This window comes from Tetrao urogallus (assembly GCF_951394365.1).
Source record: "Tetrao urogallus genome assembly, chromosome: 1".
NCBI lineage: Eukaryota > Metazoa > Chordata > Aves > Galliformes > Phasianidae > Tetrao > Tetrao urogallus.
Genome location: NC_136813.1, coordinates 63,809,298 through 63,824,860, shown reverse-complemented (window position 1 = coordinate 63,824,860; position 15,563 = coordinate 63,809,298). Strand labels below are relative to the sequence as shown.

The 15,563-nt window shown below is 39.6% G+C and overlaps 1 protein-coding gene across 1 annotated transcript in view; it reads left to right on the top strand.

The window, feature by feature from the left end:
- ATP10A (ATPase phospholipid transporting 10A (putative)) overlaps positions 1-14,598 on the top strand; it is a gene marked incomplete at both ends in the record, with an annotated part of 108,200 nt that extends 93,602 nt beyond the window's left edge. The window contains 6 exons of the mRNA XM_079544341.1: positions 101-422; positions 2,071-2,147; positions 5,702-5,827; positions 12,453-12,557; positions 13,233-13,345; positions 13,884-14,598. Of these exons, the coding sequence (XP_079400467.1) occupies positions 101-422; positions 2,071-2,147; positions 5,702-5,827; positions 12,453-12,557; positions 13,233-13,345; positions 13,884-14,598 (1,458 nt within the window). The remainder of the gene's footprint in view (positions 1-100; positions 423-2,070; positions 2,148-5,701; positions 5,828-12,452; positions 12,558-13,232; positions 13,346-13,883) is intronic.
- Between the last annotated feature and the right edge of the window lie 965 nt (positions 14,599-15,563).

Below are 15,563 nucleotides of genomic sequence, written 5' to 3'. Positions count from 1 at the left end.
TAACACCTCCATATTCCTTATGCCTAAATATACAAAGAACACCAATTTTTGAACATACGTTCTTTTCTCTCAAACATGTTTGCTTTGAATTTTTTTTCAGGAGACATGTGCTGTCTTGCTGGAGCAATGTCTGCAATGCATAGAGTCTAAATTTTCAAACGACACAATAGACGAAGCTACTGGAAACATGACTGTTGGGTTCACCCCTCTCTATCCACCCTCTTCCCCTGTGCTTTCCAGCTTGGGCCTAGTGATTGATGGAAGGACTCTAGCTTATGCCCTGGAACCTACTTTAGAAGATAAATTTCTTGCACTAGCCAAACGGTGCCGTTCAGTTCTATGTTGTCGCTCTACTCCACTCCAAAAGAGCATGGTAGTGAAACTAGTCAGAGACAAGCTCAAAGCAATGACCTTGGCAATAGGTAAATATCTCATTTTAAACTAGCCTGCTTTGATGTTTACTGAGAATCTTGGGTTTTTGACTTGCAGTTTGATCCTTCCAGCTGCCGTACAACTCACACACCTTCTAGTTGTGTCTGAAAATGTTTCAAACAACTTTAACACGTTTATTCAAAGCTAGTACAGAACTCTTGGAATAGCATTTAGGATTTCATCCTACCGAAGGTAGGTTCTGGTGGTACTACAGTATGCCTTGAGGTTTTGGCATGTTCAAACACTGCTGTGAAGATCTGAGTTAGCTGATACTGTGCAGAACACCATTTTGCGATCATTGTATTACACAGAACAAAAATGTGCTCATTGTTTCACTCAGCCATGATTAAGCTCAAGGGTCTGCATTTTTCATCACAAGTAAGCAATACAGCATAGGACATAAATTGGCCATCTGTATAGAAAATGAATTTACGATGGCATCGTGCCAGCTATTACACTACTTCACTGCTACTCATTCAGTTGGTGAAGGGCAGATTTTGTCATGCATCCTGGCTTAAATCTGGAAGCTTCTTTCATGTTTCCATGATTTTTACATAAGAAAAATCAATCAGCTTTTCTCAACTAAGATAGGTGGATGAAAGATAAGGTGTTTTGTGATAGAAGATGTGTCTTCTAGTGCAACCTGAGCCTAAACTCGTGATAGGCTAAGACACAATTGTAACATCTTTTATCACAAAACACCTTATCTTTCATCCACCTATCTTAGTTAATCATAACATAAACACATGGGTTGGACCTACCTGTGAGAAATCCAAAGTACGTAATAACTGCCAGACACCTGTGACATCTACAGCAACAAATGTATGCTGATTTTAAGAATCCCCATGCCCACTACATTACATTTATCACAAGTATTCCTTTCTCCTGCTTATTTTATGTCTCTGGCTGACTGACAGTAGGCATCATCATTTTTGTATGTTCTCAAAAATATCTAACAGGTTAACTTGAATTATCCAGAAAGATTAAAAACAATAGTGAAGAATGAGTAGCTTGTGTTTTCAGTCTTTCTAAGCAGTCTGAACCTGTGCATTGAATTCAAACTCTTGCTCTGGTTTAAAAAACTAGTTGTTCTATCTTCCCTTTTAACCAACACAAGCTAAGCTGAGTTTGTTTCGAACAGTAACAAAGACATCAGTTTTGTCACCTTGAAGTGTGATGATTAGAAAAAGAGCAAGAGATGGTGACTCTGTAACCCATGCAGATAAATCTGCCTGCAGCGCTATATTAGTGATGCCAGACTAGGCAATCCAAGTCAAGAATTCATCCGCTTTTTCGTATTGCTATGTTTTTTGCTAGATGGGCATCTTCACTGCATGTTTCATTCTTAATCGTACCTTACTGCAAACAGACAGTTATAAGGAAGCAGGAGCAGTAAGAAGCTCATTCTTGGTGTGTTTTCGTATTTGTTCAGTTCAGGGCTGATATTTTAGGTTTTGCTGAAAAGAATGTCTCATCAGCTTTGCCAAGCTTTGAACCTTAGGTTCCAAAGGTGGCTTTTTTTTAATCCCACAACTCCCTTTCTATACTCAGCCAACGCATAGTAATAAATAGTTTTCATTTGCTTTGCTATTTCCTGGTCTACTTAGGATAAATAAAACTGTATCTTGTCATCTTCAGGTGATGGTGCTAATGATGTCAGTATGATCCAAGTTGCAGATGTTGGTGTGGGGATCTCCGGTCAAGAAGGCATGCAGGTAATGTTGCTCGTTCACTGACAAGCATGTGCAAAGACTGAAATAGGCACTTCTCATATGCTAGCTTGACAAACCTGCTTTTGGATAGCGAGCACAAATAAAGGAGAAGCTGCAAGTTGCGCTGAGTGCCAGTTGTGCTTCATAGGGATGCTTTCAGCTTGAGTTTGAGCTTGTATTTGTTCTCAGATCTGTGCTGCGCTTACATGTTAACTTCTCAGAAAGTTCAGCTTATCAGATCCCTGTAAGCAATGTATTTTAAGAAATCATTTAATAAATATTGGTTTCAAGGAGGGAATAAAGCTCAGCAATGTATTAGTTAGACTTGAAATTAGAATCACCTTATTCTGCTGTTATTCTCTCTTGCACTGCTTGGTTATACTCCTCCTGTGGAATAGCTGCACAAGCCCATCCAGCTGAAGTAGTTTGTTTGCATAGTGTAGTGGTATCTTTTAGCCAGTACGCCCACACAACTTTTTACTTAGCCTTATCCAGACAGCAGAACAGTGAAGAAATAGAAAATCTTGGCCCTTTGCAGAACTACTGCTCCCTACAGCACCAAGTGTTGGTTTTTTTTCCCCATTTCCTGCCACAGGGAATGGCAGAGTAGAGGGACTTGCAGTCTTTTGGATATCTTCAGCCTGTTATTACTGCATTTGCTACTGTATAAGAGGCACTTCTCCCATCCCCAAAAGAGAGGAAGCTTATTTACCTACTGTATTATCTATTGCCTCTGTTTCCTAATGTTAATGTAGCTCACTTGCTATGCTAGCACCAAAAATAGCAGTAAGGCACACAGAGTGAGGAAGATACCTCATTTTCACAACCTAAGAGCTCTTCAGGCAGGATGGGAATTGTTTTCGTCCTGAGGACCTAAGCAGATGAACATACTCCTTTAGTTACCAGCAGGTGGTTCTGTGCCCCACGGTGGAGCAAAGAAGTGGTGATAGTTTTTTTATTCCAGGGAATTTCATGAGTACTGTAATTTAACTGAATTCAAAATACAAACTTAAGAAATAAAAATCTAACTGAGCTTTGAACTTAGATGGCACATTTGTGTGTTTTCCGGGATAAAAGTATCTAGGAGCTAGGACAGTAGTCTAGAGAAAAGCCAGATGTTTCTCCAATCATACACTCTTCCAAAGGCTCTGTCTCTTGGCCACTGTTAAAGGCTGAATACCAGGGAATATGATGGGCTTCAGCCTGACCTAGTAGAGCTCTTATTTTCTCCTTTTAATCATCCATGAAGTTTAGTCAAAGTCATGTCCAGTGCAAGTGGATGTCCATGAGTGCTATTCAAAGAGAAAGATTTCAGGCTTCAAATTTCTTTAAAAATGCTTCTCCAGAGTTGGCAGCAGCTGTAACTTAGACAGGAAGAAGCTACCACAACAATATTCTGATACTTATAGCATCTCAGCTATAGGCCCTCTGAATCTGATTGTGGTGGATGGAGAGGGCAGGAGAAAAGGAAGCCTTGAACTAAGCTAATACCAAGTAAATTCATTGCTACATAACAGAGCCCCAAGAGCTTTGCATAGCTTTTGCACCATCACAGGAAACCCAGAGGAGAATGTGGAGTCTTCTTCAAGCCCACCAATTCAAAAAGGGTCTGCCCAGTCTCCTTGAGTCTTATCAGCTCTTATCAGCTTATCAACTCTTAAAATCTTTATATTAATTCAGATCTATTTTTCTCCTAATGTAGACATATGTAGCATGCATTTTTTAATTCCTCTTGCCGTCATGCTACTTTCAGCTGAGCACTGACAATGAGAAATCCTCAGATGCCCTCGTTTCTTTTCTTTTTTTGTGGTGTATTTAAGTCTGAAAGTTATTTGTTCATTAACCCATTAAACTGTCTGTGTTTTTCTAAATGAAAGTTCAGTGGAGTGGAAAATATTAGTAGATCTCTTCCTTTGCTCCAAGGTCCAAAGAACCATGCAGGCCTTTTTACTATAAACAGCTGTCAGAATCTTATGCATGCAGATACTCAAAAGGCTCTGAGGATTTGGATGTCTGAAACAGCAATACACTCTGATTCATTTTCTTTCCAAATTCTATGGAAGTGTGTGGAGCATGAATCATTTTTTCCTTTGAAAAAGCTGGAAGAAAAAATTAAAAAGTGAAAATTGAGACGATATTTTGAAGTGAAATAAGCATACAGATGCAGTTGGATAACACTGTCTTCCCATGTTCCTCATTCTAATCAAAATGGAATTTTAAAAAATTACACATTTCTCATAGTGTGTTGTGAAGTAATATAGAAACAGAGCTGCAAAGAAGCTAACCGTTTTGCTTGAGCATTGGGACAGGCTGAGATTGGGCAGAGGATGAGGAAGCAGATGTGGCAGAGCTCTGTTCTCAAATCGTGAAGAGCAACGTGTCTGCAAGACAAATCAGACTGATGTGTGAGGTTGTGACAACTGTATCTCAGTACCTGAGAAATCCCAGGATGGATAGGTCAACATTTGAAAAATGTCCCAGTGCTTATATTAAATCTGTTGCTTAAATTACATTGCATTCCAGAGTGTTTCTGAGTTTATTTGAATAGCTTCTAAAAGCACACTTATTTGGGAAAAATGATTCCTTTTGATGGTTTACCAAGAGAAGGAAGAGGGAAGAATTAAAAGGAAAGATGTCTCGTTTGAAAACATGGTCAAAATACTCCAGAGAGTATGAGGAAGACTTGATCCTCTGGAGATTTTCACCTTTCCTCACGCTTTTGCTGAAAAGGTAGCTGATATCAAAATTAAAAACTAAAAATGAAATGTAAGGTAGTATTATATGAAATCTTAATGTGATCCTAGGATATGGAAGATCATGAAATGCCTGTGATAACCATCACTTACCGGATGGTGTCATTTAGATGTGTACAGTGCCTTGAATTTTAGTCATTCAGAAGTAGAGAGAAAGTGCATCCACTTGACTCATGTTGTCAGTTTGATTTGGCAGTCTGCACAACCCCAGGGGAGTCTCATCTAACATGATTATTCATAGAGAGTTTTAGCACATGATTTTAAAAATCCCTCAAAATACGGATGTCTCAGAACTGCTGAGTACGCTTTATAAACCAGGATTGCAAATGTTCTTTGAAACCAGTATTTTTATTGTTTTGTCTTTTAAAGTCCAGTAATTGTGATGCAAGCTCTTAATTGTGCTTTTCTGTTTCATTCACTGGCAGTTCATTTTGCCCCATATGTAACCCTTTGGTTTTACAGAGAAAGACATTACAGCAACTGAGATGTTCACACATGTGTTACTCTGAGCCCTGAGGCTCATGCAACTACTTGCCAGCCATTGTCCCAACTCTTGCTTGTCACAACCTGGAGTGTAGACCATCATCTCCACTGGGCAAGGACCAGGTCTTCTGGCATGTTCTGCAAAGCCACCGGATTTTCTTACGTGAATCCCAAGGCTGCATTTCCTGTGCGCTATAATGAGTTTGATTCCTCATCGCCACAACTTCCAGTGACTTTATAAGCTGAGAAGATGACTATGTTCACTGTTGGGGCTGAATGTGACACCTTACAATAGTGGTTTCAACTTTCCTCTCATTACAGGCGGTGATGGCAAGCGACTTTGCAATCCCGAGGTTCCGACATTTAGAGAAGCTCTTGCTTGTTCATGGTCACTGGTGTTATTCCCGACTTGCCAACATGGTGCTGTATTTCTTCTACAAAAATGCAGTAAGTGTTTAACTTGGCAGCTTTGTAGCAACATATGTTTCCAGGGTTTATTCTGTGCTAAGTGAGCATTAGGTCAGCCTTCAAACAGCTTATAAATAAGCTGCAAAAAAACTTGCAGAGTTGAAAGACAGCTGGCTGCCATTTGCAAAAATACAGGACTCACTCCATAACAGCTACAGTGTGCTGCTGAATGTGCAAATTAGGTAACAGAAATAACAAGCACTGCTTAAGAAAAGTTTCATTTATAGAGCAGTTTCACAGAATTTAGCTGGCTAGACACGGGAGTCTTTAATGCCAAGGTCATCCAGCATTGGTCCAAGTAGCCCTTGGGTGTGTTTTCTCTTCCTGACTCCATCTTGTAATTGCTTATGAATCATTGTACAATGTCCCTGGTGACTTGAGATAATTCAAGACCTCTGTATGTCTCAGATGCCAAGATCTGGAAGATTTTTCATTGATCTATCTTATTCCCAGCTAACTGAAAGAATTCATTAGAAAGGAAGCACACCGTGGTGAAGAACAGACTAAGGGTCTGTGTTTCCTCCCTGGTGCATGAAACAGGAGTTAGTCCAGTCCTGGGCACTGAGCCATAGCAGCTCGACTGCCTGGCTCATACCAAATGTCTTTGCATTGATCTCAGAGTACAAAGGTGATTGATTGAAAACTGCCTAACGAGACAAGCAAGAATTCCATCAGCTGTGTGGGAGTGGCTGGCTGGCACATTGATCTCCTCACTTTCAACACCTACAAATCACCCTGGGAGCCAGGGATATGAAGAAGTGGGAAAAAGAAGAGAGCCAGAGCTCTCAGACCTCTGCTTACTCCAGAGGATAATATGTGAACCATGAGTGGGAGAATGGATTTCATCCTCACTATCCAAATGTTACTGAGAAAAAATGTAGCTCTCAGTTTCGTAAAAGTTGCATTCCAAATTCCATCCAGTCTCAATTTTTCAATCCATTGTAAGTTTTTATGTAAATTCCTCTTCGTCTGGCTAATCTCTGTCTGATCCCAACCTGAAGATAGTCATCTTCTCAGGAAAAGACCATTATGTGCTGAAAATTTTAAATATTCTTGGAATATATAGGAGAACTAAAGCATTAATAAACCAGCTTTGTGCTAACATGAGCATGATAAAATGCTGTCTGTGGTCTGATCAGAAACTACATGCAAAAAAAAAACAGAAGGGGCTTGGAAAGTCTGAATTGCTGCCTGAGCCTGGAATAGCAAGTAGACTTAAATCATGTTGCAGTCAGTGGAGGTTCACCTGTTGAAACACAACAATGAAATATGTGCTGGTTTTCAAATGTGTGAGTACTACAGCTTGGTCCTGGATGATGCTGGACATCTGCACTCTAGCCCCAGCACTGAACATTTCCAAGATACCCTTTGGCTTGACAGTATCAAACCTCCCACTTCCAGGAAATATATTTCAGAGCAATCTCATATTAAAATAATAATAATAATAATAAAAATAATAATAATAATACACATAAGACATTCCAGCAGTCAGCAGTCAGAGATGTTTATATATCTGTATTTTTGTTCAGCCCTTGTAAAATCTTCCATTTCTTTTGGTACAACTCCCCTTGATTACAAGTATTATTTCTCATGCCATTTTTAGTAAGACATTTTCAAAAGCTGCTGCCTCAGGGTTAGCATATAACTGAAGAATATCCCTTTGTAGTGGCTCTGCCTTGGCAGCCTTCAGAGTTTTCTGAGCAATTCTTGTTTCTGCTGTCTCTAAACTGTAGTGGGATATCCAGCATATAGACATGAATATGTCTGACACTGTGCCTGCCCTTAAGGGAAGATTATTCAAAAATGAAAGATAGGAGCACCTGATCTTTCTGCTAGGAGAAAATTTTGGATAGTTCTCAGTGGAGAGAAAGATATCTACACTGCAAATGTTCCTCAAGGTTTCTACTCACTCAAGTGTTATTTTTCCCAGTTGCATGTGTTGTGAAACTTTCCATTTTCCCGTAGAACTTAAAGTTTAAATTCCAAGTTGCTGCAAAAGCCATTTGGAAACTCAGATGACTTATCCAAGAAGATGTTTGGCTTGGAAGAGAGAATAAAAATACAAATAAAATATAAACTAAAACATAGCATGACTGGAAATAACCAAGCATGACACAAAGGGACTTTATATAAACAAACTTCTCCTGCACAAGCATGCACTGCTTGTTCTCCTTAATGCATTACCTCTGCAAGAGAGCACTGGACATTTTTTGACATGCACTGTATTCACTGAAGTCTTCCACTTGGGGCCAAATTCCTCAGAGACTCATCTGGGAGAAAAAAAATAAATAAGTAAACCTTTCTTGTCAAAAATCTAACTCAATTTTTACATTGAAAACTCATTAAATTTAATTTGTTTTCACTGTTTTTCAGGTGGGTAATGTACACAAATGAGGAAATGCTGTGTTTTAAATCAAACACTTGTTTAATCCAAAATAAAATTTGAGGGGGGAGAAATTGATTCACTGGTTACTGAAGTGCCACTTATTTGCACAGCTTTCTTTAACAGCACTGCTGAGACCCAAACTAGAGATAGCATGAAAAAACTCATCTGAGTGTATTTTCATCAGACTCCCCATTTTTGTCAAAGCCAAACTGTTTCCAGGATGGGAATTTAGCAAGGCTCTGGAGAGGAAAATTTCTTAGGTCCAGGATTAGCTGGATTATGTTTATTTCAAGCAAGCAAGAGAAAAGTCTCTAAATCCGTGTATTTATTGCAATTCCATTTTGTGAAAAGACTCAGGAAGTTTTGTTGTCTTTTGGATGTGGAACGGAAGTAAATTTCAAAGTCTGTTCAATTGTGAATGAAATTGCCATCTTCCAGCCAACTGATCAAAAGCTCTGTTAACCCAGAGCTTAAACTCTGTTTTAGGCAAAGGAAGACGTTTTTCCTGAAATATATGAAGCACTTCTAGAGCTGATCCTTAAGATTATGCTTAACTTCTGGAAGATTAGTTTATGCTATGGGCTCACAGATTGTGAGACATGTTGCTATTGATATATGAACTACTACAGTGTAGTATGCACATATTGCCTGAACATGTACATACTGTGCATCTCTCTGTATACACATCTGTATATATTTATGTGGAGCAGGATTAAGCCTCGTGTTTTCTGGCAGTTTCCCTGTACAAGACATCCTTATTCTCCTTGCAGTGGTTTTCACTGCCAAAGCAGACTGTGGGTATTTCTCTTACACATTTGAATTTCAGATAGAATAAATTATTATTTTCCTCTAAATACATGAAGATGAAAAGGGTTAACATACTCCAGTTAGTTGAAAGCGTTGGAGAACAAAATATAAAAGAGAAAATAAGAGGTCACGTCATTTCCCTTCTTCATGGTTAAAATGAGGAAAACCCCAGAGGGTCAGTTGCCAAGGTTGCCTTCTCTGTAGTGTTAATCACTTTACAGAGAGTAATTAAAATTGGAATTTTAGGAGGAGTAAGCCTTGGAATTTATTTCCTTCCCTAGGAAGCTGTGCTAGACCTCAAACCTCCCTTCACAGGTGAAAACAGCACCTCTCCTAAGCCCTAAAATCCTTAGGATTTTTCATGTTGCAGGGATTGTAGAAGAAGGTAGAACCAAGCTACCAGTCTCACTGATGTATATGCAATCAATTCCTTCATTCAAATGAAGAGTAAGTAAGGCAGAGGAGTCTTCACTGCGCTGTTCATCTGCTGAATTTCAAAGCACAAAGATCAGAACAGTTAAGAATTACTTTGTTAGACCCTGTTGTTTCATCTGTCTTGCTTCTGGAAGTCTCATGTTAGTCTTGGAAAAACTCTGCATTTACCCTTTCAAGACTAGCTGAGCCTTCTAAATCAGAAGAAGGTGTTATTATGAAAATGCTTATTCTTATGACAGCAATGTAAGTGCTGTGTGATCAGTACTCAAATACCTATAGGTCAGCTGCAGCTGGGAGAGTTTTTTATGGTTAACTGAGTTGCATTTCAGAATTTCACTTGAACTGAAAATTCAAGTCCTGACTCACAAGATCTGAGGGCTCAGCAGCACAAAGACTTCCAGATTTGCCAAACTGTGACTTAGTTAAGTGGTACAGCCATGAGGAACAGTGAATTCAAGTCTAGGTTTCACTAGAAAAACTCACGTGCTTAGGGTACATGGATAAGTCCTTGCAGAACTGGAATGAGAATGATTTCAGAATGGGATGATGATGCTGTCTCTCCTCTCCTATTTATGGCATTGCTGGTTCTCTTTCAGATGTTTGTGGCCCTTCTTTTCTGGTACCAGTTCTACTGTGGGTTCTCCGGCTCATCCATGGTTGACCAGTGGTATCTCATCTTCTTTAATTTGCTTTTCTCTTCTCTTCCACAACTGATTACTGGTGTGCTGGATAAGGATGTGCCAGCTGAAGTGTTACTATCTGTACCTCAGCTTTACAAAAGCGGACAGAACATGGAGGTAAAAGCTTCTGCTTTTTGTAATTTTTTTTTTTCTTAGATGCCTTCAGTTTCAATTGGAAACCAACTTGGCTCCAAGTGGGCACATGGCTGATAAAAAGATGTGGATAATCATTGTTACTATTGCTTGCTATTGCTCAACTGAGTCAAAGTATCTAGGTGGCAAAAGTACATCTAAAACATGATCAACAGCAAAAAAGACCAGCTGTGTTTTGAAATGTTTATCGGGTGGGAAGATGGGCACTTCAAATCAGCCTGAGCTGAGCATTTCCCTCATGATCTAGACTCACAAATAGCTACTGAAGTTAGATTTTTTGTAGTACCTCACCATACTTAGTCACAACTTCAAGCCTGAGCCCTTTACAGACAAAAGACAAAGATGGTTTTAAGAGTAAGCACAGAGGTTGATAGACCCTGAGTGAAGCCATCATCAGCAGACAGTAGATTCAGAAAGCTTTGTTGAAAGCACCTTGTTCCTGTCTGCTTAAGTTGCACAAAGAAGACAGGAGGAATTGCAGGGGGGACTGAAACCAAATTTCCAATAATTACAGCTACAATGTGGGAAAATCTTTCTGTTTGGCAAAACTATTCACATCCAGTTGTTGCTTGCAAGGAAAAAGCCTTTCTTAAAAGTATTGACGCTCTGCTCTCTGAGGGAGGCAGTGACCATTTTGCCTCTCAGTGTCCTTGTTGACACACTGCTAGACACTGTGCTGGAAAGTTGAAAGAATTTTAGCACTTTAGTGCAAATTCTCTTTTTCACCCAGCTCCTGGTTTCCATTTTTTTTTTCCTTGTTTCTTTGAAATTTAATCACAGCTTAAGCTTGTTGGGTATTTATGTCTGCCTGTCTTCAGCTGGCAAACTGGGGAGAGAAGTCTCCAGTGCACAGTACATTTCCCATCAGCAAGCACAGGGACTATTCTAAGTTTGTTTGAAATTTGGTGAATGTTTTCTCTGAATACCTAAAAAGGAATTTAAAAACCTGGCGAAAGTTCTCCTTCAAGAAGGATCACTTTCAGAAAAGTACCTGCTGTATGCTTGCAGAATTTCAAAATAATTGAGGTTGGAAAGACCACTGGAAATTATCTTGTCCAGCCTCCTGCTCCACACTAGCCTAACTTCAATTCTACATGAGGTTGCTTAGAGCTTTATCTAGTCCAGTTTTAAATATTTCCAAGAACGGAAATTCCACAGTTGCACTGAGCCACCTGTTCCAGTCCTTATTCACATGTTTCTTCAGTAGACAAAAGGACACCAGAATTCTTTCTAAGCATCTTTCAGTTTTTGCTTTTAGGCTGCTGTGATATTCTTCAAAGGGGGAAGATCTGAGATGGGCCTGGTGGCTAGAGACAGAGTCTGTATCCTCAAATAAATAAATACATATTTTTCCATTTATAAATTATTTTTCCTTGTACTTCAGTCTTTTTTATGATCATTCATACCACCCCAATCAAAATATTAGATTAAATATGGTTTTTAGCAAGCAATTTTGTACCCACACACAGATAAATTATATATATATATACATATGTTTTGTATGTGTATTTGTAACATAGCATACATTCCTACATGAATTTTCATTAAAGTTCATTGTTGTGGATCTTCCTTTCTAAGCATCTATGCATTCTTTCTTTTTTCTCTCTTGCAAATATACATTCCGTGTTTGGGTGCACATGTTGCACATGATTTAAAACCCATTTACTCACATGCCTTCACCTCAGAGAGCACCTGAAATCACTGGTGTAACTGTAGTGCATAAATTTGGGCACCTTCATAAACATCTGCTGGTCTGAGTGTGTATTGGAAGTGTCAGATTCAGATTACACCCTCTGGTAGCAAACAAAAATGGAGAAGATTCTCCTCCCAGAAGGGAGTGACTTGCAGATAGACTTCATAATTCATCCCCAAGGGTGATCACCAAAGTGTTGGAGACAGTGGCACAAGCCACTCGAAAATACTTAGCCCAGCAAATAGCATCTCTGATTTCCTTCTTTTCTATTTTTTGTGCTGCAGGAGTATCAACCACACATGTTTTGGATGAACATGATTGATGCTATGTATCAAAGCCTTGTTTGCTTCTTCATCCCTTATTTTGTAAGTGTTTGGTTTAAGACATTCTATTTCAGGCATGTTGAGAACTGGTAACAGTTTGGGCTAAATTCTGTCTCCTCCTTTACAGACTTACTATGATTCCGAGGTGGATATTTTCTCCTGGGGAACTCCCATCACCACAACAGCACTTTTCACCATCATACTACATTTGGCTATTGAAACCAAAACTTGGGTAAGGTACCCACAGTCTCCACGGAAACTTGCTGGCATACTGTCATTTCTTTCTTAGTGCAATTTTACAGAAACACAAGATGTTCATTCCATTCACCCAGCACATTCTATTTTTATCAAGTGTTTTAAGCAAACATGAAAAAGGTTTTGAACTGTGACTTGTGCACAGCATTTAGTGTTTTGTATCTAATAAGAATCTTTCAAAATGCAAGGCTCTAAATTCTTTGCCGTACATGGATTTAGCTTCAGAAATTAGGAGCAGTTAATTCAGAATAGTTTTCTCACAAAGGAAAGAATCATTGCTCTTTTGTTGTTTCTTTTGTTGTTCTAGACATTCCTCCACTGGTCATCTTGCATCTTCAGTATCCTTTTATTTTTCTTTGTGGCTCTGGTTTACAATGCTTCCTGCCCAGTATGCCATCCTCCATCCAATCCCTACTGGACTATGGAAAGGCTGATGGGAGACCCGATATTCTACTTCACTTGCATTATATCACCAGTAGTTGCATTGCTGCCCAGGTATTGTATCATTTCTCATATGTGAAAGCACTTCATACATACGATTACGAGGGCAAGAAATATATTCTCTCATTGGCTTATCAACCAAGACAACATTTTTCAGTGGGTCATTTTATCAAGTCAGGTCGTTTAACCTTTTCTGTGCTCCTGATCACAGGAAGAGACCGCAGTTCCTGGCTGTACACCACAGGAGGGGAATAATTGTAAACAGTTTGGTCCTGTAGACTGGTGTATATTGAAGCTCCTGGCCATGCAGAGATTTTCTGTCTTGTGAGGTTTTTCATGATTCTTCCAGATTCAACCTGTCCTGATGTGCAATACAGAAATTCTGATAGTTCAGAATTCTGAACTATCGTAGCATAGAATCATAGAATGGCTTGAGTTGCAAGGGACCCCAAGGATCATCAAGCTCCAATCCAAATCCAAATGCAGATCCACCTCCAGATCTGGCACTAAACCAGATTGCGCCCATGTTGTGGACTCATCTGCCTGCTTATGGATGTAAGAAGCCTTCCCTACCGACTGATCTACCCTTTGCCTTGAATCCACATCAGGAAAGATGAAAGACCCTGTGCCATCACAAAGTGGATCACTGGCTAAAAGCCATTTTTATTACACTGCTTGTTATTATTCACATATTAGCACAGCAGTCAGAAGTTTTCATCAGTAATCTTTCTTGTGTCAAACATAAGAAGGGCACATAAATCTCTTATTTTCCTGTTTTACATTTTTTTATATATTCTCATGATAATAACCTGAGTACCTTCTCTCTTTCAGTTCCTTTCATATGCACGTTCTCTTCTTGCAGATTTCTGTACAGAACCCTTCAGGGAACACTATTCCCAACGCAGCTTCAGCTTGGACGCCAGCTGAGTAAACTATCTCCAGAGATTCGCACCCAGCTTCTGACCAAGCTGGATGTCAAAAAAGGACCAATACATCAGACACAATCCTTTGCAAACAGCTTCTCACCAAACCTTGTCTCGAATGCCAGTGACAGTTTTAAGCCTTACAACCAAAACGCGCCTTCACCAGCATCTCCAACAAATGAGTCACTTTTCCAAGAGCAAAAGCTCTGCAAAAAGGCAGAGCGTGCAACAGATCTGATTGTGTCTGCCTCTCCTCAGCGTGCTCTGATTTATGAGGAAAGCAGTCTCCCCTCATCAGCACACAGCCAGGAAAGGTCTGTGGGATTTCGTGAAGTTACTCACAGCACTTCAGAGATGGAGTTGTCTCCCATGGGAGGAACTTTCCCATGGAGCTCGGCAGTCGACCAAACAGACTTCAGTTTGTTGAAGTGGATCACATCAACTCCACTGTTCAGCCGCTTTGGAACTGTTTTACAGGTGTCATCGAGTAGTTTACAAAATGAAACACAAGACAGTATGTGTGTGCTTGGCTCTTCCTTGCAGGAGGACTTCAAAGACTTAAAAGAACAGAGCTCAAATAACTTCCAGGACAAAATGAAAGGGACCCCAGCTGACCATTGGAAAAGTGACAATTCTGAGTCCACCTTTTTATGACATGGGCCTTAAATATATTTATATATTTTCTATTTGCACACATTTATAGTGAGATTACTCTATTTGTTTCCAAAAAATGAAACAGAAAATCAAAGGTACAGAGTGATTATTTAAGAATGTTTAAATACAGTATATTGAAATAAGAGCTTTAAATATAAAAAGAAACACTTGAATGTTCCATTTGTATGGTTTTTTATTTTTTTCATCTCATTTTGTAAGGAAATGCCGTCTCTTTATTTTTCAGATGCTTCTCTTTTATTCTGACACATACTGTAAAAGTAAAGGACCCGTCTAACATATCCAAAAGGATTAGATTTAGCACCAATCATTGATACTGTTATAGGCCATTCGGTAATCAAAGATGCAAAACCTTGATAACAGGACACTGCATCCCATCCGTTGTCTGCTTGCCGCGGGGTTTTGTCATAGGGGCAAAACATTTGGCAAGACTGTGGAATTATGACACACATCTCTGTAAATGTTAACAGTATCTTACCACCGCATGAATAATACTGGTATTTTGTAAGTGACACCATATTTTGATATTGCAGCCATAGCTTTTTTATGTGTCATGATAAAACAATAAATAAACAACCATCCATATTGTAAAGTGACGTCTCAGTCTGGTGTTGATACTAACTCAGCCCCTCACTTGCAGTACCTGGCATTTGGTTGGTTATGACCTTGTATCTGGCTGTGCAACTTCTGGTAGTTGCATTTGCATTGGAACTATCAGGTGGCAAAGAGGCAGTGCCCTCCACAGAGCTTAACATGGAAGTATCTGTTGTATTGGGACCCTGCACCAGAAGGGCTGCTTTGACTGCAGGAGTCAGTCCTGCTTGCTAATGGACAGCCTGGGAGGAAGGTTTTGTTCACATCTTTGCTGCTGGTCCAGCCAGGTAAAGTCAAGCCCTTGGTGATCAGACACAGCAAGGTGCCTGAGCCTGGTCTAAGACACACAGCTC